Source organism: Nyctibius grandis, chromosome 17 (genome assembly GCF_013368605.1).
Source record: "Nyctibius grandis isolate bNycGra1 chromosome 17, bNycGra1.pri, whole genome shotgun sequence".
NCBI lineage: Eukaryota > Metazoa > Chordata > Aves > Nyctibiiformes > Nyctibiidae > Nyctibius > Nyctibius grandis.
In genome coordinates this window covers 4,772,579-4,799,102 of record NC_090674.1, presented here as the reverse complement: position 1 = coordinate 4,799,102, position 26,524 = coordinate 4,772,579, and the positions used below count along the sequence as shown (strand labels likewise).

The 26,524-nt window shown below is 45.4% G+C and overlaps 1 protein-coding gene across 3 annotated transcripts; it reads left to right on the top strand.

Annotated features, from left to right (window-relative positions):
- The first annotated feature begins 1,541 nt into the window (after positions 1 to 1,541).
- Positions 1,542 to 25,770, top strand: TMEM201 (transmembrane protein 201). 3 transcript variants are annotated; one of them, XM_068414472.1, is made up of 11 exons: positions 1,542 to 1,756; positions 7,584 to 7,704; positions 8,036 to 8,230; positions 9,371 to 9,547; positions 9,940 to 10,331; positions 10,815 to 11,018; positions 19,537 to 19,754; positions 20,305 to 20,376; positions 21,242 to 21,532; positions 22,030 to 22,161; positions 22,610 to 25,770. In XM_068414472.1, exons 1-11 carry the CDS (start codon positions 1,623 to 1,625, stop codon positions 22,705 to 22,707), a joined length of 2,034 nt encoding a protein of 677 aa, XP_068270573.1. In that variant the 5' UTR covers positions 1,542 to 1,622; the 3' UTR covers positions 22,708 to 25,770. The 3 variants fall into 3 exon arrangements, with proteins under 3 accessions (XP_068270573.1, XP_068270575.1, XP_068270574.1); XM_068414474.1 differs by having other exon boundaries at positions 1,664 to 1,889; XM_068414473.1 differs by having other exon boundaries at positions 1,664 to 1,900.
- The last annotated feature ends 754 nt before the right edge of the window (positions 25,771 to 26,524 follow it).

Below are 26,524 nucleotides of genomic sequence, written 5' to 3'. Positions count from 1 at the left end.
AAAATAGACAAGCTCTCAAGTACAGAAGTCCTAGAGGACTTGCAGAGGGCTTCATGTGCCAAATTACTGGGTTGTTCTTCCTCCTTTCCCTATCATTTGGTCTCATAAAACAATCCCTAAATAATTGAGCTAAACAATGGAAGGGAGATGGAAAAATTAGGTCCCCCTCTCGTTTATCAAGAGAAAATAGTCACTGTTGTTCCATAGAATTAATTTCCATGGTTAAATCTGTGGAGATAGAAATGGAACAGTTAAGACCCCAACCACAGTTAAGACCCCAACCACAGTTAAGACAAGCTTAAAAAGTACAGCTTGCTTCCAGTACCATTATTTGTCTATGAGGAGCTTTTCCATTTGTGGCTTTTTAAAAACATGATGTTGACACAACCTGGCTCTCTTGAATTTTAAGCAGTTGTCTGTTGTGCTGACAGGTTTTTTTTTTTTTAACCAGGAAAACAGCTACGCAATTTGAGGCAGGGTCAGTCTCATTTTGGAGAGGTCTTACCTCTCACCTTCATGTAAAAGCAGGGCATGACTGTCAGACCAACTGCTTCCAGTTCTGCAAGAACAGTAAATCCCACCCATGCGTGCTGAGAGGGGCAGAGCATAAATGGGTGTTACTTTGCTTTCTAGGGGAGAGCTGAACAAGTCTGACCTGGGAACTACTCCCATCAGAGACCTGAGGGCTTTCTGATTATCAGTCTATCCAGACAGAGGGGAAGCGTAGAGCAGCAGTCTTTGACTTCTGGCTAGCAGGTAACGAACTGCCCGCAGAGCCCTGTACTTTAATTCCTGCTCCACTTGCCATACTATCCCTTGGCTGAAGGGAGATGTTATTTGCAGCACGTAGTTTACTGGGTAAAGTTGATCAGGGACCACAAAATGGTGATAAGCTCTAAAATCAGTGGGGAGGGTACAGCAGTGTAAGTGGAGGGATCTTCCATTTTCCCCAGACAACTAGGAGGTTTGGTAGGAAAGTACATCCTGATAGAGAACCTGTTCTCTTGGAACTGTCTCTTCTTCCTCTGCCTGTTTTGTTTCAGTAATTCTCCGAACAGCTATCCTTTTTCCTCAAAAAATGTATGTTAAATTTAATTGCCAGTTCTCTGCCTTGTTGTAGACCCTGTTGTTTCCAGTTTCATTTGTGCAAGTGGCCCTAGAGGGGGGGAATCCTCCTTAGGTGGAGGTGCAGTCCTTGAAAGCCTTTCCCCAGGCTTGGGCCTGCAGCAGAGCAAGTCCCCGGCTGCTGCAGCCGCCCTCCACCGGCGCTTCTCGGCCTCTCGCTCCGGCAGGGCCGGCACGTACAAGGGCTGGAGGTGCTTTTGTAACACAGCGAGTCCCGCGTCTAAATTTAGGAAAAGAAGAAAAAAGGCGGGTTGAGCTCGGCGCCGGGCCAGGCACGACGGGCCCGCTCCCCGGAAGGGCAGGGAGCCCGCCGGGCCGCCCCCGCGGCCACGATCTCGGCCTTTGCGGCGCTGACTCACGGCTCCGCCGCACGACTCCGGCCTTTCACGCGGCGCTTCCCCGCGCCGTGACTCACGTCACCCGCCCCCGCCGCGGCGGAGGGGCGGAGCGGCGGCGGCTCCGCGTACAAAGCAAACGCCGTCGATGAGGTCACGGAGATGGCTGCGGCCCTTGCGTGGGGGAGCGGCATGGAGGGAGACGGGGCGCTGCTGGCCCGCAGCCCCACCGGCGGGCTGGGCGTCACCGTCTGCGCCGCCGCCGTCGGGCTGCTGCTCTGCCGCATCGCGCGGAGGTAGGGGCCGGGCAGGGCCTGGCGGCGTGGCGGAGGAGGAGGAAGAGAACGGGCGGCTGGGTGCGGGCCGCGGCGGCGGGAGGGCTCCGCGCGGGGCTGAGGGATCGGCCTGAGCGGGCTGTGGAGAGAGCAGGTAGGGCTGAGGTAAGCGAGGGTTCCCACCGCGGGGTCGGTGTGGCTCGGTCCCTGTGGTGGTCTTATCCATGAGGCGTGTGTTGAGGAAAAGATCCCCCCAAATTGTCAGCGGCAACAAAAACTTATAGGTAAATGCCTGGGTACGTTTTTCCGTATCCCCTGGAATCGCTTCGGCTCTTTGCGTTGCCCGCACTGAGCATCAAGGGCTCGCCTGCCGTGGGAGCTGTGCTTAGGCAATCTAAAACGTTTCCCTTCCTCCAGTACGTACTCTAGGGGCTGGCATTACTACTGGCGGTATTACAAAGGTTGCTGGAGGCTCGGGGTTTCCCTCTCTTGTTTTCTGACGTGTTTGAGGCAGGGAAGGAGAATCCCAGACTGGTTGGGGTTGGAAGGCACCTCTGGAGATCACCCAGTCCAACCCCTGCCAAAGCAGGGTCACCCAGAGCACGATGCACAGGGTCGTGTCCAGGCAGGTTTGAATATCTCCAGAGAAGGAGATTCCCCACCTTCCCTGGGCAGCCTGTGCCAGTGCTCTGGCACCCTCAAAGTAAAGAAGATTTTCCTCATTTTCAGATGGAAGAATGTTTTGCTGCTTATGTTGGTTGATTTGGAGGTGAAATCGTGATGGCAGTGGGAGAGTGCTGTTAGTGCAGTGCTAAAACTTGGGAAGATTACATACACAGAAGTCGAAGTTATTAGTTAGTGACCAAAATTCTTTGGTCATTTGTATCTTAATTGCACAAAACGTTTCTGACCTTAGAACAAATTTACACAGATCAGTTGAGAACAGGGTTTGAAAAGCATCAGGATACAGATTTCATAAAAGGAGTAAAGCTTAATTTGACAGATTTTAATTTAGCATAGCTTGAAATGAATGTAGGAATATATAGAATAAGAGGCACTTGAGACTGTGTAACAGAACAGACTTGAGCAGTCTGCTCATCTGTGGAGTTCTTCGGTCCCAAGGGCTCGTTGTTTTAAGGTTCAGTTCTGGTTTATGCTTTAAAACAGAAACGTATTTCTGCATCCACAATGAAATACTTCAGGTTTGCTCTAAAGTAATTGCTGTTTCTATAACCATATAAATGGTGTGTGGAATATTAGCCCGTATACAAGACTGGGCATTTCTGTGGCATGTTTAGGGGAGCTAAAAAATACTAGTGGCCTAAAGGAATCCCCAGTGAAGCAGGCAGCATTTCTTTGACTCAGTTGAGGCTAGTATGTCTTTTGAGGGAAGAGATTGGATTTGTTTTGCTCAAGTTCATCAAAAGGTCTCTGGAATGGAAAGCATTTCTTCCCAAGTCCTTGAAAACTGCTGGTGAGCTGTAAGGGTTTTCAGGAGGTGACCTTGATAATTCTTTGGGGCTACATATTTGTGTTTCTCAATACTATTCTGATATTACCTAATTTCTTACTTTGCCTTAGTTGGATGAATCTTCCAAAGTCATCAAGGAGGCCAGTTTTATAAGGGACTGATCCAAACACAGACGTGATACTGCCTTTGCCTTTGATGTTAATGTTATGATACAGCCCTGCTTTGCTCCATTTTCAGCATGAGTGCACTTACATAGAAAGGGAAATAACTGTCAATATGTGGAGTTACACTACTGTAACTGTGCCAGCATCTAGGACTGTGCTTTTTGTATCAGGGAGAAAAAAACATTTGATGTCCAGGTACGCACAGGAACTCCTTAAATCTTACGAGTTTGAGCCAGATAGGAAAACTCTGATATTTTGTGGTCTTTCTTTGAGATCACAGCTTGGCTACTTGTTTATTACATATTGTTGGAAGTCAGGTTGCTAAGTTCAGACCAGCAGTTGTAGCCACATTTCCTTCATCTTCTGTGCCCCTCCTGATTGTTAGCTACTGACTTGCTGTTCCATACCAATATAGAGGACCCCACAAAGATCTATTTCTTGGGACTCTCTGTGTCAGTGATGGCAGAGGCTGCTCCTTCTGCAAGTCAGGTCAAGGTAAGCCGTCACGCACTCTGAAAGAGGCCGGTGGGAACTCAGGAACTGCTGTGCAGCTGGTTCATTTAGTTGAGAAGCCTGTCACAGATACTGAGATGGCAAAAAGAGGCACCTTTTCTGGAGAATCCTGTCCTGATGGCCGGTGTTCTCTAGAGTATTAAAAGTTGCTGCCTCCTGAAAGCTGCTGTTTCATAGAAGACAGCCTTTGAGGGGGACAGCACAGGAGGTGGTTATGACTGTGGGTCTGTGTCCCTGCCTAGGTCCACTGGGCACCTTTTCCCTGTTAGGAGGAAGCTAAGTCTGTCTCTTGGGAAAGGATAGGCTGCATTATAACCTATGACTCTGTACTAGAAATCTGGTCTTGTGGCTAAATCTTCAACCCTGTCTACAACTGCTAATTCTGAGCAAATGCATCTATGATATAGTTTGCCTGCTGGAATCTAGACTGCTGTGATGTGTCTTTCTCACATAGGAAAATGGGGTTTAGCATTGGGTCTGCTCTGGCAGGGGATGGACATGGGCACAACTTGGAATTATGACAGCTCGCTGAGCTGCCACGAGGAGCACCCCAAACTGTGAGCTAAACAGGGTATCAGTATCAGACAGAAAGCTTGTTAGCAAAATAAAGGAGTCTGCTAGCCTCCCACAAAGGAACATTTTGTCATATTGTCTGAGCAGTATCAGACATTTAGGTGTTGATCTCATCACTGAGCTTACTGCAGGTATGTCCCCCCAGTGTTGTCTTAAGCAAAGATCTTCTACCTGCAAAACAATTTGTCCAAACCTGGGATTTTTTCCTAGCTTGTTTGGGTGTGCAGGCTACATAAGGAGTTAGCACAGCAAGTCAGCTGTTAACGGAATCTCTATGCAGTAATTAATTCAATCACTTCTTGTTGTTCAGGTTTTATTTTGCAGGGTGGTTTTTTGTCCAGTGAAGCTAGTTCAAGTTAATACAGTGTTAGATTATAAACTCCTTAGGGATGATTTGCCTAGTGTTTTGTAAGGGATTTAGCACATGGTAAATGCCAAGTTTTACATTGTCTGTCTCTTCGTAACAGAATGTCTGACTTCAGAAGCAATGTGTGCTCTAGCTTATGTTCAGCTGCTGCCTGAATTCAGTCAATGTATATATAGTTCCAAAGTCATTAAATCCATATTTGAGTCTTTCCAAATGCAGTACTTGTTTTTTGTTTTTAAATTCCTGCCCAATTACTAGAAAATTAGCACCCTACCTACATATTCTTGCTTGAAATGACCTTTTTTTTTCTTCTTTTTGCATCCAGCAGGTTGGGAACTTCTGATTTTTTTTGCACCTATTTCTATGGCAACAGATTATACATTCACAAAAGGAAGGATTATTGCTTTTTATCCTGAATAATCCAGGATTTAGCAATTTCTTTTGCATACATTGTGAGAATGAAGGGCTGCTATTTAACCCTTGGTAGTGCTTCCTTAGCCTCAAGGGGGAGAAATGGAATCCTGTTTGGAAAAGATGGAAAAGTCTCGAGTATACTAAGGATTTGGTCTCTGATATTAGCAAGTTCTCAGATAGCATTTGGCATTGGTTCTTTTTTTGCTTTATAGCATGCGTGCTCTACTAATTTTTTGGCATGTGCTTTCCACTTCTGTGTTATCCTTGAAATTAATGCTTCTTCCTACTCTGTCATGTCATGGAAGGTAGAGATTGAAGTGCAGTGTCTTATTTCTGTGGGTGCCAGAGGATGGTGCCACAGCAGCATGGAGGTGGGATTGTAGCACTTTCTACAGTACCTGGGACCTGTGCAGTAACTGACATCAGAGGACGGAGTTGAGATTGTGCTTGCTGTCAAAGTCTGTGCTCAAGGTTTGGTAGGATTTGTATTTTGGGAGTTAACATGCTGAAGCCTGTGCGTTATATTTTCCTGGCTTTTACACCTATGATAGTGAGATAAAACTAGCACCAACAGGTGCTGCTGTCCATCCTTCATATGGCTGTTTTGACATGTGGTTTACTTGTCTTTTGGACAGTTGTAGCTCATGGATAACTTGCACTAGCGACCTAGATTTCTGTCTGTGTTAAAACTTTTTTCTTTTTTTGCATGTCACTTCCAATGGTGGTATTTTTAACTTGTATCACTTACTGTTTTGAGGCCCCTCAGCGATGAAGAAAGATGAGCAGTGAATATTCATTTTAAGAGGGGTGTGGGTGTATGCATCTATTTTGAGATGAGAATCTGGCACCCTAGTAGCTCCAGCCATTTTCTTTTAGCATCTGGCAGGGAATCCTCTGTGCACTCGGGCTTTTTCAGCTTCTTTCTGGTGCTTCATTTCAAGCTTATCCTCATCATTTATACTTAAAACAGGAGGCCCAAGCATCACTTGAGAGTTTGATATTTTATAAACCAAATTTCAAGACCTGGTCTATGGAAATGAGAGTGGGGAAGAATCTTAATTGTAGGCATACAGCTACAAAGGTGAAGGCAGCTTAACTAAGGGGAGAACCACCTGCCCGTTCGGTTGCAGGATGCCAGACATCATTTCTGCAGCATTCAGAAGATGTTTTGCTGCAGAATGTTGGAGTAGCAGAGAATGTTTCCTAGAGCAGGAAGAAAAGAAGTTGCTCTCAACTGGTGAGCACTTTGGCTACTGTTACTTGCTTTCCAGGCCCTCCGTGAGCCTCCCTGCTCAGTTGCTGTCACTGCTGCCTTAGAAGCTGTGCAGCGGGAGGCAAGCTGATTACTTGGTGGAGTAAGGCAGCAAAGAGGTCTGGTGGCAGCTGGGTCCATCTGTCTGCATAGCTGCCATAGTGACTCCCTGCCTGGGCTTTGCTTACAGCTGCCCTCCCTTGGAGGTGGGACTGGGACAGGTTCTGATAGACCCAGACAGCTGAGCTGTGTTGCCTTGACCGGCCAGGAAGCTTCCTCTTGGGTATTGCACTGAGTTTCAAGACAAATGCAGACCTTCCTTAGCAGGCAGGCTCAAGGGCCAGGCCACTGAAGTTCTTTGCTCAAACATCTGTCACAACCTGTTGCAGTGGGGCTGTGTCACAGCTGTTTCCCTTGTAGTCACTGTTTTAACAGGATTGTTTTAAAAAACAAGAGGCTCATGGATCAAGGTCATTAGTCTTTGTCTCTTCAGTTCCAGTGCATTAAAACTGGGGAAGACGTTGATTCCTCAGTTCCTTCTTATGTATCCTAAAGCTGTGAAGAAACAGCTATTTACAGTGCCTGAAACATGGGATAATTTGATATGTCCTTGTCCTTGAAAAATTTTGTAACAAGCAGGGCAGACAAAACTGTAGCCATGAGCCTGTTTCCCAGGTTTCTGAGAACCATCATATGCAGTTCTTGTGGATCATAACTTCTGTTCCCCAGAATCCTGTGTATTAAGCAGCAACTCTACTGCACCCTTCACGTATATTAACGCTGCTGATTATGGAGAGGACTTGCACCCCAAATATGCCTCTGAAAAACAGAGAAGTGGGTTATTCACAAGGTTGTTATTAAAGTTCTGGCATGTCCATGATATTAGCGCAAAGAGATATGAGCATCAGGCAGAAATTTATTTCTACTTTGGAATAAAGATGGACTAAAACTCTGAGTCATACCATTAAACATACTGAATGGGAAGATTGACTGTTATTCCAGCCTCTCTCACATTTCTCTGTTTGAAAGCCATTGCTTTCCTCTGCATCAGCTGAATTCAGTGTTGATGCCTGCCACATTTCCTTTCTTAACAGGAGGAAGCCCACACACGTGACAGTGAACTGCTGGTTCTGCAATCAGGACACGGTGGTGCCATACGGGAATCGCAACTGCTGGGATTGCCCCAACTGTGAGCAGTACAACGGCTTCCAAGAGGTACGGTGACAAATTGCTTGAAGCGTGGCTGGGAAGGTGCATGCCCCGTGGAACAGTGCTTGTGGGAAAACCCTGCTCCTCATTTAAGATGATACTGGCCCAGTGCAGATGAATATCCAGCAGTTTGACAGCTGGCAGCTCTGTGCTGAGAGCCTGTGAACCAGCAGCTGATCACTTGATCAAATTTGAGAAAGAATCCATAGGTGAATGCATGGAGTGCAATGCTCCTGGCAGAGCTTAGGGAATCTTGTTACCAACCAGAGGATACCTGGCTTTGATTTTATGATCTCATACTTACTTTCCCTCCTGCCCACTTTTTGCTTCTTGTCAGAATGGAGACTACAACAAGCCCATCCCTGCTCAGTACATGGAACACCTTAACCATGTTGTGTCGGGTGCTACGACTTTCTGTGATCCTGCCAAACCTCAACAGTGGGTGAACAGCCAAATTCTGCTTTGCAAGAAATGCAACAGCCATCAAACCATGAAGATCAAACAGCTGGCTTCGTTCTCACCAAGGAAGGAGGTAAGTGTTTGTTAGGCACTGGCATCACAGGAAAATGTTTGTCCAAGGCATTCCCATGGATGTATCTGCTATTCCTGCTCTGTTTAATTCCTGCTCTGATTAATTTGCTCTGTAATAATTTATTTTGTCTGGCTTTGCAAATGGTACTATGCTGCAGCCTAGTAAGCAGGAGAGATGGGAATTTTTCAGTGTGCTATGGAATGATGCTCCAGAGGTCTTCAGAAATGCTATGTGGCACTCCAGCACAGGGAAGGTTACTGATTAGTGTTGCAAATTTACCTACTCCTACTCTGAAGCCAGAATGTAATGACCTGTTCTAGATGGACACTGGAAGTTGAAGCTTGAGCTCACAACTAAACATGCACGTTGCTGAGATCAGCTTATAACTCCAGTACTTACCATTGACCCAGCTGAGTTTACAGGATCTGGTAGGCACAACAGCCCACTAGTCACCTTGAAGCCTTAACAGATTTTGTTTTTCCTGAGACCTTGTCTGTGCTGCTCTACTTTTACTAGTGGAGTGGGAGGGGAATCCTGTGCAGCCACATCATCTCCCTGGTTAGGCATTTGTGCCTAGGAGGGCAAAAGGATTTTACAGTTACAGCAGTAGGGTTTCCTGCTGAGCAACTTCTTGGCCTTCCCATTACTTAATATGCATCGAGGATAGGATAGTGGGCTTTCTCCTTCACGGTTTTATGGCTCCCCAGAGTTTCATGCAGAGAGTTTAGTGCTGCACGCCTTACCTTTCAACCACGATCAAACCTTGGGGTTATAAGACTGCGCTATAGTAGGATGCATTCATCCTCTGGGTTGCCTTATCTGGTCTGCTTTGTGTTGAGTTCATAAGGTTTCAACAAAGACAACAAAACTGGGCTACAGAAATTCAGCATCCTGAATTTGGGCCACAGCAGCCTTCTCCAAGGGCTGTTTTGTCTCTTCTGGGATATGGAGGCTGGGTCAGCTCCATGCAAAGTTGGTCATATGGCTGGTCTCTAGCTTGGACACTGTTCAGGCCTGGTTTCAGGGGGCTGTTCCTCTGGAGACTGGAAGCGTGCCTTGCTTGCATGTCAGTAGCAAGCATGATAAGTGGTGAGGGACCTGCAGTTCTCACCTACTTTTCCTCTCCTGTTCTTTCACCAGGGCAAATATGATGAGGAGATTGAGGTGTATAAGCACCATCTGGAGCAGACCTACAAGCTGTGCCGTCCATGCCAGGCTGCTGTGGAGTATTACATAAAACATCAGAATCGGCAGCTCCGGGCGCTGCTGCTCAGCCACAATTTCAAACGCCGTGAGACAGACAAGACCTATGCTCAGGTACATGGTGGGAGAGATGAGGGAATTTAGGTGGAAGTGCAGAGAACTCGGTACCTCTGCACCTGGGTTTGCTGCTGGGAAAGGCAGTGGCCTTGGGGCTCTCTAACTCTGGGAGCTTGGGTACATGGCAGAGGGGGGGGAAGGGAGTAAGAACAATGGGAAGTGAATTATGACCTTCTTGCCTTACTGCCCTGCCTGACCTTGGCTTCTACTCATAGCACTGCTGTTGCTCTTTGCTAGTCTACAACATCCCACGTGGTGTCAGCCCAGTGCAGAGACTTATAAGGACTTGGGCAAAACTGTCCAGTAAACCATACAGTCTGGAAGTGTTTCATAAAACCTTACTACAGTTCATTCACCTTCTGACAAGGTATTTCTCACTTCCTCTGCAGAATTTATGTTCATCCTCCTCTTCTGCTTCCATAACCACACCAGCTCACGTGGTATTTCTGCGGTTCTTGGCCTTCCTCAGCTGTGCATTACTGGTTCTGATGGCCTTGTATGGACCAGGTGACCCCTTCTTACTCAGTGCAGGAGTCCCTCCTCCTGTCTCCTCTGGTCCAGCATCCATTCAGAGCACGACTGACACAAGCTCACATGCAGACTTGGAAAATGGCACTTCCATGATGGTGACCCGCTGGCAGGAGCTGCTCCGCCTGCTCCCAGAAGAGATGGTGGAGAAACTGAGTGCTTCATGGGCTTACACAAAGAATCACCAGATGGCAGTCGCTGTCCTTGGGCTGTTCACCTGCCTGTTGGCCATGTTCTTAGCTGGGCGGATCAGGTGGGTGTGCTCTTTTCTTCTGTTTCACTTAAAGGAAAACTGAATTATCTTGGAGGTCTTTTGCCCTGTCTTGACTCAGTGAGCCAGGGGGTAAACATTTGCCAGAATGGCATACGTAGTACTGGGTGGCACCGTTCTTGTTATTCTTTGGGTTGCCAGCCGGCTGGATGGAGACAGCAGAGCTTGCTTTGGATCTGTGCCTTGGTTCATTCAATTTAAGCTTGAATTACTGTGAGTGAAAAGCTCCCTGTGCAGCTCCGTAATCTGGTAGAAAATGGAACTGGTTTATTCAGGTACTTAACCACAGCAGTGGGAGGGGCTGCAGATGATACAACCGTAATGAGAGATAGTACATAACGTGCTCAGTTTGTGTACCCTCCCCACCTTTTCCCCACCTTCCCTCTCCTTGCTCAGGACCAAGGGGGTTCTTGGGTGTTTAAACTCTTACCTTTTGTCTTGTTTGGTTTCTTTTTGGAATTGCAGGCTCCGGAGAATTGATGCGTTTGCTTCAGTCTTGTGGTTCATAGTGATGAGTCTGCACTTAGCTGTGAGGTACCTGAAGACGGAAACACCCAACTGGCTTGACACAGCCAAATTTGTCACCACATCCTTGTGCTGCTTGGTGGGCTTCACCACAGCAGTGGCCACGCGGAAGTCAACGGGCCATGGGAGATACCGGCCCCGAAGGTCAGAGCCAGAGCAGTGACGCTGGGGGAAGGAGGAAAAAAAGCCTTGTGAACTCTTTGCGACTGGTGCTTCTCTCTCCTCTTTTTATTTCCCCTTCCTCTGTTCCTTTTTTTTTTAAAATTAGATAAGCAGTGAAGATCTTTTCTTCCTTTATATATATATTTTTTTCTTTTTTTTCCCATCCTTGCTTCCTACTGTGCTAGCTGCTTGGAGCACTTCCACTGCTGGTGCTAGCCATGGAAGCTACTCCTGCTGCCTCCATTCTCCCTTCCTCCTGAATCCTACGTCAGCAGTGCAAATATCCAACTTCCCCAAAGCTAATTCTTCCAGCAGCTGCTTCACAAACTGCTCCATAAATGCAGCCGCCTCCTCCCCATTCTGCTCCTCCAGCCAAAGAGATTCTGGCTTCTCCTCTCCTTCTGGTTCTTCTCACTGCCTGTCCATCCTTAGTCACAGAGGAATCCTCTGCCTTGATCCTCCATGGGGCCCAGGCCACCTTCAGTTTTCTAATGGTGCTGGTCATTTTAATTTTGAACTGATGGGAACTTGCCTCTGGATTCCAAGTCCTCCTAACGTGTGCTGTAGTAACACTGCATGGTGTACAGGCATGCGAGGAGGGGACACATGTAGTCCATCACCTGGTGGTTCTTGCCTTCCACTGTGTAGCATCACTTAACTGCATGCTCTCTTGCTCTGCCATTCTCCTAGGACTCCCAGTTTAAATGGGGAGGTGTCCTTAAGTGCTTTTGACTGGAACTTTAATAATTTATTTAAAAGGGTGCTTTAAAAGGTTACGTAGCTCAGGGTGTCTTGACTGAACATCTGAAAGTATTCAGCTGTTTTAGGCTAAATTTTTAAATCTACCGATTGCTGTTGCTCTCTGTGCTGGTTTTCTTTGGGTTTTTTACCCGTCCTCCTCTCCCTGAGGAGCATCTGTGTAAAAGCACAACTGGATAAAAATGCATATGTTCCTCCACTCCTGTAGCCTTAGAAAGAGAAGAAAGATGGGACTAACAACCACATTCTATGGGACATGATCAGCTTTCATTGTACATCACTACTTAGTCAATGTTCTTCATATAGTTGAGAACACAGATGAGGAGGATGTGCTGTAGGAAGGGGTGGGAGCCTCTGCTGTGGGACTGTGTGGCAATAGAGATGGATTTTTCTTGTTACTTGAAGGGGTTCTTTTTTGAAGTCTGGCATTGGTGCTAATGCTGCTGCAGAAAGGGGTCTGGAAATTGTGACTGTTGCCTGGCAGTCCTCTGCTGAAAGCTGTGATGACTGCGTGTTACTGTATGGGGAGGAAGGAGCTTTCAGCTGCTTGGGTTTTTGTAGGATTAACTTCTTGGGGCCTCTTAGGATAAGCAGTCTGATTATCCCGCACTGTTTTTTGCAAGGCACTCCACTGAGTTTCTCATTCGGGTTTGGGTCTTTCAAGAGGAAATAGCATTGTTACAGAAGATCTGCTATTTTCTTCTGTTCAGAATAGCGCAATGGAACTTGCCACATTAATAGTCTGATACAAGTTAATTGGGTGTCTTGATCTTCCTATGTATAAACTCTAAAATAATCAGAATGGAGCTCTCACTGTGAAGTATCTGCATCTCTTGAAAAATTCAGACACTACTGGATGCTGCAAATGCTGGTGAAATTATAGGAGCTTTCTTAAAGGAAACAAAAGATATTTCATAGCTTTTCATAGTTATTGTTCTTCAAACCAGTATTTGTTGTGAAAGCTGAAAGGTGGCACTAACAAAAGCTCTGTAGAGTTTTGTTAACAATAAGCCAACTTGAGCGTGTCATGGGAAGGTACATGGGCAGACCACATGCCTGTAACTTAACAGCTGGCCTGGGAAGGGGACACACAAACCTGCTTCCCATATGTACTCTCCTTTGGAACTTTTTTTCTGGTGCCTTCAGATAACTGCAATATCCACCTCCAAGCAAACAGAACACCCTTCTCCATTCTGGTGCTTGTGACTGATGCTGCTGCTCTGAGGGTTGTTTACTTACTTGTCCACAAAAGGAATCCAGCGTCTGCAAAGTCTGGTTCCACTCTTCCATGTTCCCATCATTTATCAGTCCTGACCCAAAAGGTTTGTCTTCCAGCTCACAGTCCCAGATTGTTTCTTGTTGTCTTTTTCCCTGTGCAGTACTGTGATGGGCTGGGGAGGATGCACACTAGATATCAGGAACAGGCAGTTGGCAGAACTGTGGGAAGGAGTGGGGTTTACACTGTGAAGCCTGAATAATACCATTAAGAAATATTGTAGCTCTGTTTGCACAGCAAGTGCAAATCTCCACTGAAAGCATTTAAAATCTTTTAATCTGGGAGATATGTTAACTGCAGTTGACATGCAAGCGAGAAATCCATTTGTCTTCACTTTATGCAGATTAATACAAATGAAATCTATTTACAAGTTGCAGTAATTTTTTATGTCAGAACATCAGAAACCTACTTTGTTTTATGGCCAAGCTGTACAACTGAAGCCCTGGTCTCTGTGGTGCTTTGTCCACAATTTATAATTGAAGAACTTTTGGACTCATAATTGGAGAAATTTCAAAGGCGGAACAAAATAACAAAACATAGTGAAGTGTGGTTCAATTTTAATGCCAAAGAAGCTTTTGTCTTTGCTCAGGTGTCAGCTTATTTTCCCACTTCTTGGTGCCTCAGCATGTCTGTGCTGCTGCTTCTAAAATTGGCAAAAAACCTCAGAACCTCAAAACCAAACCTGCAGCAAGTGAAATTTTGGTCTTCTGGAGTCTCTGATGCTGACAGTCTCCTCTCTCTCTGCTTTTCTCACATGCTTTGTCTCACATGCTCTTGCTGATGGTAGAGGATGATTGATCTTTTGGAGGAGAGGGAAGAAAGGAGGAGAAAGGTGTTTTTTCCAGAGGTGTTCTGATTTATAAACTGCGAGCGTTTGATCTGTACCAATTGTGTCTCCTTAGACAATTAGGCCTGAAGAAGATCAGTTATAAGTTAGCAGTATTTTACTGTCGACTGTTTCTGGAAAAAAAACAATAGTTAAACCACCACAGCCTTTACTGAGACTGTTCCAGCAACACCTGATTTCAATGCCAAATAGACTCTTCTAAACACTGTGCCATGCTGCAGGCTCTGTAGGGAAGGTGCTTTGCCAACTTTGCATTTTTCACTTGAGGTTCAGTTAGGAAATAGCTCAGCAGTTAGATGTGCCATCTAGCTCTGATTGCTTCTCCCCCAGTGAGTCCGGCAGAAGGAAATGTGTGCTTGCAGCTCAGGTGTTTTGGTGCAAGTCCAACATCTGAGCACAGTGCCACCATCCTCATGAAGCTGAGGTGCTATTTTGTATGATGCATGGGTATACGTTTCGTTCTGCTGAGGGGGCTAATAGCTGACAAAGGGCTGGTAACTTACCAACACAGCTGACACACAAATCATCCAGAACCACTGGATCAGTGCTTTGAGCTTCTTGTTTTCACTTAGCTGGACTCTTACTTCAGGCCACAGAGCAACATGTGGTAACTTGTGGTTGCCAAATGCAGCTTTGTTGCCTGAGGATTCTCCCAGCTATGCAGGCCAGAGCATGCAAACATCTTAACTCAACAATATTAGAGGATTTTAGCCCAAAAGCCTCTAATTTCAGGTGCTGCTTTTTAACACTAGCCATGTGCTGGTGTCTGGACCAGAGGATGGTACTATAGAATGGAGCTGAGGTGGTGAGGGATTGTTAGCGGGTTTGTGTGTCACTTGAGATCAAATCTGCTCCAGCCCAAAGTGGCTGACTCTGGTCTTTACTCTTACAGTGGCCGTGGCTGATCTGCCAACTCAAAATCATCTTGTACCCTGCCCAGCAGAGCTGGATATATAAAGGGGCTGGTGTGGGTTCATGAAGTGCCTTTCCTTGGACAACATTTGTGACAACGCTGTGCTGCTCTGCTTCAGCAGAACTGACACAGCTGCAGCTTGGGACAGCAGTGCCTGTATGTCTGCCAGGCCGCTGCTTTTGTCCTTCATTTGCCACCAGAGAGTGTGGCAGGGCCTAAGAGGATACTTGGGCTGCACTCTGAGCAACTCTGCAGACTATAGGGGAGTTGAGGGAGAACCCAGAGCTAGCAACCAGGGAAGCATCTCTGCTGCTGCTACTTCTGGTCTTCCTGAAGCCCTTGCTGACATCAGTGCATGCAAACTGATGCCTTTGTGGCCCTTTATGATTCTAAATACACTGTATTTGTATCTCATTCTTTCCTTTCTCTTAACTCCTCCATTCCTACATCCGTGCTTTGCATGCACTAGTGAACTGAGCTCGGGTGTGCCAAAGGGTGAGGACAAGAGGGGAATATACAAATGGTGTAGTGGTGTTTTATTTTGGCTTTATGGATATTTTTCAAGTACGCTGAAATTATGTGAAGCTAATAATCATGCTTAGATAGTATAGAAAGTATATATTGATGTATTGTGGACAAATTATTTATACTCTTATAAAAATTAATATAATTAATTGCTCCAGACTGACTCCACTCATGAAAGCAGGGAGCTGTGGTATATGGCTTTGCTTCAGTTTTTGAAGAGATGCTGTTGAAATTGTGTGCTGTCACATACAACCTGCCTGTTCATTCCAGGTGTGCCGACACCTGCAAGTACACTTGGGGCCTCTGAGCTGTAGCAGATGCTGTCCTATGAAAGGGGCAGTACTCAGTCCTGAAGCGTACCTTGAGTCATCCCCTGTAAAGCCTTATTTGGGACCAAAGCTGTCAAGTACACAGGCAGGGAAGGGATCCTCTGAGCATTTTTGTCATGCCAGCAAGTCTGGATTTTTGTAGCCGTGGGATGTGTATACACCCCTACCTTTGCGCTACCAGCTAGGCGGGAAGGCAAAGTTGATGCCAAACATCTGTCTCTACTCCAGAAGGTATTAGTGCAAGACCTGGCAGCTGGAGCATTTTCAGCTCTAGTTCAACCCTCCTTTTTCATCCAAAAGAGGGCAACACATAGGAGAAAAGAATTCTTAGTCTTGGCAGCTGAAGTTTCTAGCTCTCTAAGTCACATATCAAAATCTTAATGTGTCTGAGACCTGTGCCGTTTTTAACATTATTCTCCCCTCTCCCTGTGCCTGTTTTTTATTCACCATATTGCTCTTTACTCCTGATTCTGTCAACTTGACCAGAGGCACGGGGTATGGCACTGACTGATGCGATGCAGCAAACCAGACAAGTGACTGCATGGCAGCCCACAGAAGCTTGCTTGTCTCGCAGCCAGCAGTGAGGCAATAGTGAGCTACTTCTGCAGTCTTGGGCAGCAGCACCCATGCTGCCCGCAGAAAATGGTGCAGTTATACATGATGAACTCATAGCTAAATTATGATGGGACCTTAAGTCCAGAGGAAACATTTTACCCTGTGACTGACACATGGTTCCCTGGCTGCCTCCAGGTAGATGAACCTGGGCACCTACAGCAAGCTGCCTGTGACTGCATGTTACCTTCTTATTTCATGTACTGAATTATCTGATAGTAGGAGTGGGTCCATCTACAGCCCTGTAGTCTGACCTGACCCATGCTCTCCCGTGTCTCTCTCTATCCCAGGGGTGATTCAACATCTCTGGTTAAAATGTGAATTAAAAAGGCACACACATGTGGTGTTGTCTTTGGATAAGAGGGAGGTGTTGGAACAGAGGAGGGGAGGCTCTGCTGGCAGGAGGTGTTTCTTCAGGACAGTGTACGGTCCCATACCATGTAATACTCTTTTTTTAACCTTCTGTTTATTTATTTTTAAAGTATCTTGTGTAGCAGAGTTGTGCCCAACTGTCTAGTAACGCTGTGATCGTTGTAAACACTAATTAAGATGCCCCATTTTTGATGTTCATAATACCAACTTCTGAAATAAACGGCTTCCGGGCCTTGACTATTTCCACAAACTGACTCCAGAGCCTTTTTTTTTTCCCCCCCTTCTTCCTTTTTTTTCACTGTTACCAGGCCCACTGTTATCACAAATGGCTTGGAGCAATGTGGTAGTCCGAGAGCAAAGACACAGCTGCACTGCTCCATTCCAGGGCTCTGATGTGGCTGCTTCCTGCCTTGTGATCCTCTTGATCTCCTCACCTTTTTTCATCTGCTTCTGAAAGAAGTGTTAGTTCAGCTGACCATTCTCAGGCATGAAGTGCATTCCCATGACAGCACCCCTGCTTTTTAGCAGCATCTAGCCCTCTTGACTTGACAGTGGCAAACGCTAAAGAGAAAAGCGCATAGAAAAAGAACAGGATTTTGCACATGTTGCAGGAATTTACTTCGTTCAGAGCAGACCAATATTTAAGCCATTCTTTCATCAGCATTCAGTCTGAAGGCATTAATATGCTATACTTAAAATTCTTCAGCTCTTCTTTGCTAACCAGAAAAATTCCTTTTCTGGATGGTGCAAGACAAATGATTCATCAGCTGCCCAGAGGATCTGACTGCACTAACTTGGTGAGGTTGAGAAGTGGGACTGTTTAGCAGCAGAGCCCATGGAAGTCCGATCCAAACAAGTTACAATCCCAGGAAAGAGATTGTGGTTATTAGTGATAAATGATTGTAATATCTTCCAGCCCATTAAGTGAAAAACTGCCAAAAAACAATAAGCCAGATAAACTGTTCTCCAGTGCAGCAGGGAGCTGTGTAAAGTTGGATCCTTTAGCCCAAAGATACAAAAGGTACAAAGTTAGGAAAAAATAGCTACGTTGTTCACAGGCGATGCTCTGATTTGGCCCTTCACAGATGGCACAGTGAGTGGTAGGTATCACTCTTTCTGATATGATTCATATCATAGTCCTGAGCCACACTTTTAATTTCCTTTCCCATTCATTTTCTCTTACAAAGCTGAGATGGACACGTACATCTGCTACTTACATCTGTGTGTGTGGTGGGGCAACTGTGTATATGTATGTGCACTAAAGGACTCTTCATGTTTGCGAAGCACGACACCCTTCCCAGGTCCTCTGGAACCTGAAGAGGTTGGGCAGGTTCTGCTGCAAGACTGACGAGTTCCTTGCTGCTGTTAAAGGCATGTCCTGCTTGCAAGCACCAGGAAGCTGGTTGGCTCAGATGTTGTTCAGCCTGATTAAGCTGGTCGGGATTGTTGATGTCTGCCTCATACTAGCAGATAAGTAGTTTTATAAGATATTTTAAATTGTAATCCTAACTCTAGACTGCTTATTCTGGACATGCTAGCACTGCATAATATTGCTGCATCACCTCTTTAATCTCCAAGAGAGAACGGCACATGCATAAATCACCTCACAGTGCAAGACTGAGATACGAAGTTGTCTCATATAGTTATTTTACCAGTGAAATAGAAATCAGTTTCTGTCTGTAGTACTTAAAAATCAAGCTAACTGGTACAGGTACCCTTAGTATGCTTTGTATGTTATCTCTCATCTTGTGTTCTCAAGTTGGACATGCTGTTCTACAGCTCCCCTCTTTCACTTGGAAAAAACTCATTGAAAACCCATTGGAAAAAAAATTTCAATCTTTAAGGTCCCTTCCAACCGAAACCATGCTATGATTCTATGAAAACAACTCCCAGACCTAGAAATACAGTTGCCATTATTACTGACAATTTAATTTTTTTCCAGGCACTACAATAGAGATTTTTTAATGCACTAGAAGCAAGACACTTCCTGGAGTGTACGTTACAGGAGCACAGTTCCCTCTGAATGGCTATGCTAGTACATATATGCTAGTACATGTGGCTATACACAAATTTGTGGCTAATTATGATATGTAGAGAAAGGAAAATGTAATGGTTTTAGGCCTCAATTTAGGATTGGAAAACCCAGGTTTGTGTCTATCAGGATTTTGATGTGACCCTTGACAAGTCACTTAGCTTCTTTTTGCTTCTCTTTCCCATCTGTAAAGTGAGGGTAGTGACTCTTCCCTACCTCACAGAAGTATAATAAAGGCAAATGTATTAAAGAGGTTTGAATGTTAGTTTTAAAACAGAGCTCTTGTGCCTAGATCTTTATCTAGGTACCCTTAAAGATACTTGTCTTTATACTGGCATCAGAGGTAAGGTGTTGATTGTGGTTTCTAAAGACAAAGAGACTAGTAGATAACTACTTATTTCCCACAGTCATGACATTTCTAAGCATGTTGTTTGCATGTGCACATAACAAATATAAGATGTTGGTCCTGTATGTATCTGGACTTTGTAAAGCATTCGGGTGCTCTCTGGGTAATTTTCTCATCCAGGGAGAGAACTAAGGTACTATGCCTATTTGCACCTGAGTTCCTAAACTGTGCCACCATTTTTTCCACCCTGTACTGTGGGACAGGTCCATGCACAATAATTTAAGTAAGGTTGAGCAGTTCTTCCTTCCCCAGTTTCAAAGGTGTAGGAGCATTCCCATAAACTCTTAAGCATTCTGCATCTTGCACTTCTGCACTGAAACATCAGTACAAACCTGATAACAAAGCAAATGTCCATGCAAGAAGTAAAACTGAGAGGGAGTTAGTGGAATGTACTCCTTGCTAAATGTCTGTCATGTGTGTCATTTGCAGGTACCTTTCTGGGGATTCGATTACTGTCTTTCCCAGTGGCACTGGGACTGGCTTCCCTTCTTCTGCTGCGTCCCTCTTTGTCCCAACACCACCCAGTATTCTCCAGCTGACAAACCAACAGCTCTTCAGATCCCCACGCAGAACTTCTTCTTCCTCTCTTCCTGGTCGTCTCAACAGAGCACTCTCGCTGGGTACCATCCCCTCCTTGGCCAGAGCGGGTAAGTGTGCATGAAACTTTCTGGCCCAATGGAAATGGCAATGGAGTGGTACAGTGTTTCAGAAGGAAATGGGCTGTGAGGTGTCCACGTGTTATAGTCCTGCTTAGGGATTGCTGCTCCTGTGGCACAAAGGAGTATCCAGCATTGATAATTTGGGTTTTGGCATTAAGAAAGTACGCAGTATGCCATGGCCATCTTGGTGAAGCAAAAAAGTCTCACTGAGTGCTTGCCTGCTGTGGGTTTACTGAAATCCAGAGGCTTCTCCAGGCTTTTGTGGCAGTATGGTGCAAGCTGCAAGGCTATGTGTGGGAGAGAGACAGGAGCAGTTAGACATGGTAATGGAGAAGAGCAGCTTTTGGACGTGATTGAGATAACTGATCTGGCAAGAGCGATTGCCCCCTTCCTTCTGGCTGCTCTGTGTAGTTTGCTTTTTTTTGCTAGAGCTGAAGGGAGCAGAGCTGAGACAAGGCGATGCAGTTAACATTTCTGAGGGATAGACCTCCAGTAGCTGAGCTAGCCAGGTTGAAACTGTTTTATTTTTACTTTTTAGATTCTGGCTACTTGTTCAGTGGAAGTCGACCCGCCTCGCAGTCATCTCAGTCCAAGGAATCTCCTACATCAGGTAATGCACTAGGCCATGCAGCGCAACTGTCTTTGCAGGATTTGCAGTGAGTGGGTTGAAACACATGATCCAAGTTTAATTCTTTCCTCCTTGCTCACATCCTAGTGAAAATGTCAGTTTCGCTGTTAGAAATTCTGCAGAGAGAGTTCCAGCTAAGAGTGGGATTGCATTAAAATAAGGGGCTCTATGTGTTGGATGTCCTTCTCCCTGGGAGAGCACAGTAAAATCAGTGAGACAAAGCAAGGATCCCTTCCCTGCTTTATAGCTGAGTTGAAATTGCTTTGACAGGAGACTATACTGTTCCTAGGGCAGCTCTTTTGTTTCACCTTCCTTCCCCAGCCCAAGGAACTGCTAATTTGGCTACTCAGTCTGCTCTGCCTTTTTGCTCCTGTGTCCTTCAGTGACCTGTCTGTTGCCCTCCTGACCCCAAATGGGTCCTTTGGCTGTTTGTGCTGCTTAAGTGTTTGCTGCTGGAAATGCAGTCACAGCCTGGGCTAATGCCATTGTGCAAACCTTGCATCCTAACAGCCTTTAAAGGACATGCCAGAACGGTTAATTTACCTGCAAAACAGCATGTGTAATGCAGGCTCTCCTGAATGGACACAACTGAGCAGAGAGAAAGCTCACCTGGCTCCTGATAAACCCATCTCTAGTCTAAGTTATTCTTGAGTGTACCAAAGTGCACGTGGAATTTCTCTGTGTTTTGCAGTGTGGGAACTGGAATGAATAAAGAATTTTAGTACAAGATATGTTGGACATTTGCAACTCCCGTTCCCTTTTCTCGTAAAATTGTTAAAGAAAACTGTGCCTATTGTATTGGGATTGTAATCTCATTATTTTCTCTTTGGGGATGTTTTCATTTCAGAGCACTTCCCCCTGCTGTCCAGCAGCTGTGCTCCCTCCCGCATCCCCTCTCCTGCACCATCCGTGGCTGGCTCTGTGACTTCCAGCTCAGGTTCCTTGCGGTACCGCCGGCCGCTCATCAGCCCTGCCCGCCTGAACCTGAAAGGACAGAAACTGCTGCTCTTCCCATCTCAGAATGAGGCTCTGCTCACCCCAACGAGCTCAGAGGAGCACACCCACTCAGACAGCAACATCTTTGCCACCGAGTTGTCCTCCTTTCCAAAGAAGAACCTCAGTGAGCGGGGAATGCACGGTATGCTGGCAGCGTACTGCGCTCCTGGAAGTGCCTTTGTAGGAAGGAGCTGGCTTGCAAGCAAAGCTGTACATCATCTAGGCCACACAATAGATGGGAAACCTTCAGGAAAAACGCATGTGGTGATTACTCTTAGGCTACCAAAGCTCTGTTAAGAATCCACTGGCCTGGAGAGCCTCTTGTCTGCCAAAACATGTCCTTTTCTCACTTAGTGGTGCCCCAAGGACACTACTGCCACTGCCTTCCCCCTGTTTGGATAACTCCTTTAATCACAAATGTGATGATGCTGATATGGGCAGTGTATGAGACAAACATGAAGGTGACTTCTGCTGCACAGCAGTGAAATTTGCCTCGTGATTCCAGCTCCTGTCCTCAGTCCTTTCATGATTTTACCAGGCAACCATTCATTACTCATGTCTAGCTTTAGTCTGGTAACTTCTGCTACTTTTGGCTTCCACTGGTGCCTTCTGAATTTTCATATCTTTTTCTCCTTGCAGATATGAGATCTGCTATGGAAGCAGGGAGTATTTGCAGTGACAATTCCCTCAAAAAGGAGGATCGCTCATCACACTCATCTACCTGTGTGGTAGACACAACTACCAAAGGTGAAGATTTGGCAGGCTGGAGAGGTAGGTACAAGTTGTGTGAGTGCTTCACGTATGCGTGAGCATTTCTATGAGGGTAACCAAGATCTTTCCTGTGCTGTAGTAGTGATCTGATCTTGAGGTCAAATAAATAAGTAGTCGCAAAATGGATCTTCTGCCTGCTTTTTTAAGACCTTAATAAGGCTATTCCTGTTCTTTGGACTGTCTGAAGAGTAGTGACAGAGTGCTGAACTGAGACAGAAGGAAAGGCGTGGGGATGCAGGTGTTGAGAAAGGCGATGAGATGAAAATAGAACCAAAGAGAGCAGTGGAATCTTTCCTGACTGGAAAAGTGCTTCAGCAATTTCTGTTTATGGTGAAAATGCTGGGCAAAGAGCGAGAAAGAGCACAACATATGTTCACTGTTATTTATCTCATCAATTCTTTAGTATCTACTCTTCCTTTTTTTCTTTGTGTTGTCCTCTTCTGCTAAGGTCGTTTTGGTAACTCCTGTCTCCGAGGTCTTCTAGCTGTGAGTCTGATTCTCAACGCTATCTTCACATCAGCCTATGTCTACCGGAGCCTGCACTGATTTGTGCCAACACTCCCTTTCTTTCTGGTTCCACCTGCGTCTGAGGAGACAAGAATTCAACTATGGCTTCATGTCTAATGGCTGTGCCACTGGTGCATGCTGGTTTTTTTAAAAAAAAACTACTGTATACTCAACTGTCATGACGAGGAACCCAGGAAGCTCCAGTTCAAAGCAAGAGGCCAGTCAAATGGCCCATGCGCTTTCTTTCAAAGGAACTGATCCGAGACACAAACCTGAAAATGCGTAAGCTACGTTTTATAGGAACTTATCCCCAGCTCTTCTTTCTGACACATTAACCTCGTGCTGATGGTGCTGGTAAAATGAGGAGAATTAAAACAAATGAGCTGGAGAAGAGGGATGACTTAATGCTGGGCTTTGGCTGCTCTAACAGCATTCCTAGCCTCTTTGCCCAGTGGTTCCTCTTCTCTCTTCCCTTTAGTATTCTCCTCTAAATTAGCAGTGAAGTTTCTTTAGTTGCCTTAAGTTTGCCTAAGCACATGGGTGACCTTGGCTGCTCTGTCGTATTTTTGCATCTTGTATATCTACGTGCTTCCACCTGGGTTGTGTCCTGAGGCCACTTCCACCAGTAGTGTTCTGGTCGTGCTGGTTCTCACAAACTGCTGTCTGTCCATACCTCCAACCAGCACTGTTGCTGTAGGTATGCACAGACCCCGCACAGACATCCTTTTGTGGTTTGCATTAGAAGGAGGAAGCCTGTGCTTTGCTTTACCCAGGAGGCGTTAATTCTGTTACAATTAATTCTGTAATAAGAAAGGATCCCTTTGTTATTTGCACCGTAGTAAAAGGGCTTCAGCTCACAACTCTGACTGCTGGTGTTTTCATTGAAGCAGCGAGTGGCATAGCTTGTTCTTGCTGTAAATCGCACAAATCTGTTCTATTAGAAGATGTGTGAGGAGCTGTCTGGTTGTATACATTTACCCAGAAACCTGACGCCTCAATCTGATATTGGGATTTGCTAAGTGTACAAGGCCCAGACCCAGGATAGAGACCCCCAGCAGAAAGATGTGCTGCAGGTTGATGATTAATTCTTTTGTAACTTGCATGAATTGCTACTTGTAGCCAAACCTGGCCCATACCCATGCTGTTAAGAGATTTTTGTCCCTTTTATAGACTTCTGCAGGCTCACTTGAGCATGTGTATAGGCAAGATGCTAGCAGACCAACTGACAAGCTTCTATTTAGACCTCTGCTGTTTTTGATGATGTCCTGGTGCAGTGTGTGACATCCCATTCGTGGATCCTTGTCCTAACTTCCAGCATACCCAAGGGCCTCCTATGCAGAGACAAGCCTGCCAGAGAATACTGTGTGTTTCCTTGTCTTTATTATGCCAACAGATGTGCACTGTGACTTCATGTATGCAAACTTTCCACTTTCACCTCCCAGTCTGCGCTGAGTTTTACCATCGCGCTCACCTGGAGTCCAAGTTGGTCTCTGTCTCTACCGGATTGCAATACAAATTCTCTCCTCCTTTCCAGCGACCAAGGAGCTGCAGCTTCTCAACACACCTCTTCTTACCCGTATTCCAGAACAAGAACCCTTTAACTTGTCACTGCACTTCTGAATCTGCTCACTGAAACTGTTCTTGGAAGGGTGTTTGGTGACCTTGTCCAAAGCAATATAAAGACTTTGGGTTTTATTGCTGAAGAGGGAAGAAAACCAACTTTTTCGTTCTGGTGCTAGAACACTCTCCAGTGGTGCTTTCACAGCTGTGAAGCCTTCGCTCGAATCGTACACACGAGTATGCGTGTGCATGTGTGCGCGTGTGCATGCAGATGTATAAAAACATTTGGAGGGTTTCTCCATTTCAAAAGATCTGAGCCCGTGTTTGTCTTTATATTGTTGGCCTTAATCTAGCTCTTAGATACTGTGTCTATCTTGCTGCTGTTTTCTATATGAAGCTGGTTTGGAGGAAACAAAAGATTATCTGGTCCCCCTGTACAAATCTTTGTGACTGATGATGTTGATCTTCATACAGTGTTGTTCAGGGGTGAGATTTTATTTTTCTAATATTTTTCCTACTGTAAAAACTGTTGGAGTGTATGGAATGGAAAAGAGCTTTACAAAACAGTCCGCTAAAGATGTGAGCGTGACTTAATAATACCAACAATTAATGATCAGGTGTGAAATAAATGAGCTCCATTTTCCTGCCTTCCCTTGAAACTGCCCAGGTACTTTTTCTTTGGCTATGGGCTTGTCAGGCATGTTCTGAGACCTTGCAGAGACTTTTGATGATTTTGCTGTTCCGAATTAGGAAGAATTTGGATTCTGGAGTCTGGTTCCGCAGTCTGGGTAGTTTGGCAGATGTGACAAGTATTATGCACATATCTACTTGAGGGGATAGAGAGAATGTTGCTGATTTCTGAAGGTCATCATATCTTTTTACATAAAATCTTAGACATGAAATTGGTCACTGTAGCAATGTGTAAAAAACCTCATTGCTGGCATATGTAGGGCAAATTCACTGAATTTTAGGCTGTCTGCTCACACAACAAATTTGGCCTGTGAATGTTTTATTCCCACTCCCACTTCTTGGGTTATGGGAACATCTATAAAACAGTGCTAAACTGACTGGGTTCCATAACACAGGGCAGCTGGAATCAAAGGCTTGTGTTGCCTGTGGATGCTGCTATATTTTTTCCTTCCAAGCACCATTCCTGGAAATAACTATGGTCTTAACCTCTCTCGCAGACATTTGTTAGAAGGCTAGAAAGGGCCAATTTGGCCAATACTCTTCTTTTCAATATATGTTGCATCCAGAAATTACCATCACTGTGTCCTGTGGTAGGAATAAGGGACAATACTTTTGGATGGAGTGGGTATCTAGAGAGGATGAGGAGGACAATTTTGAGTCCTAAACCTTTATTTTCTGTGAAAGATATACTGTATGTCATGTGTGTATGCTTGTTTGGGGAGCTCTAATACTGTACAGTTTAGCTAAATGCGCTCCAAGGGAGGAGGAGCTGTTCCTCAGAGGTTTTTAGTTCATGCTTTGTGTTTAAAGAGGAATATTTTTCTTTAAAAAATAAAAACTGCTAAGTTTTCACCTTAGTGTGATTCTGTTTCTTGGGGAGCTGAATATGTTTTGGGGAAAAGGAGACGGTATTTGTGCTTGTATGTGTGTCTGGTCAGATTAACTTTGATGTCTTCACTCTTTTAAAGCTAGCAAGAACTAAGAGAAAGCACAAAGCTTTGTGAGCTTCCCCAAAGCAAGGAGAAGCTCACGACCATGATTTGGAGATGCAAGTGGAAGGGGAAGTACGTTGTTATGCTTTGAAGGCTTTCCATCAATTAAAAGGTAAGTCATCTCCTGCTATTAACTGATGCTCTGAACTTCTCTCAGATGCAGCTGCACCCCCAGAGGGACCTGGCTGTCTTGGACTCCTGTAGGATAGGGACTGGCACTTACATACCTGTTTCCTTAGAGCCCTGACCTCAGCTGATGGCTGTAGGGTCGCATGGTAACACCAGCATTATTTCATTTTGTTTGGATTTTCAGTACTTTGGAAGGCGGGGAAGGAGGGCTGTAAGGGAGGTACTGAATGCGGGTGCTTTGGTCCTGATCCAGTCATCTTCCAGACGTCTGTCAGCAAGAAAGCCAAGAGGATGATTTAGATGGGTAAGGATTGGGCACGTGTAAGGGATGTTCAGTGAGGCCCCAGAATTTGTCCCAAGATACACACAGTCACGGAGTATTGGAGTGGCCCAGTTATCTGCACACCTTACGATTTGTGTTCATGTGGCATGTAAGGGATTTTTTCCTCTGTGAGATGAGGGCTGAGAATCTCTCCAAGATTTTG

Bases quoted from the DNA above. Each gene is read 5' to 3' on its own strand.
- TMEM201 (XM_068414472.1), top strand. From the start codon at position 1,623: ATGGCTGCGGCCCTTGCGTGGGGGAGCGGCATGGAGGGAGACGGGGCG. The intron at 8,231-9,370 runs GTAAGTGTTTGT...TTCTTTCACCAG, and splicing joins CGTTCTCACCAAGGAAGGAG to GGCAAATATGATGAGGAGAT. The intron at 19,755-20,304 runs GTAAGTGTGCAT...TTTACTTTTTAG, and splicing joins CCCCTCCTTGGCCAGAGCGG to ATTCTGGCTACTTGTTCAGT.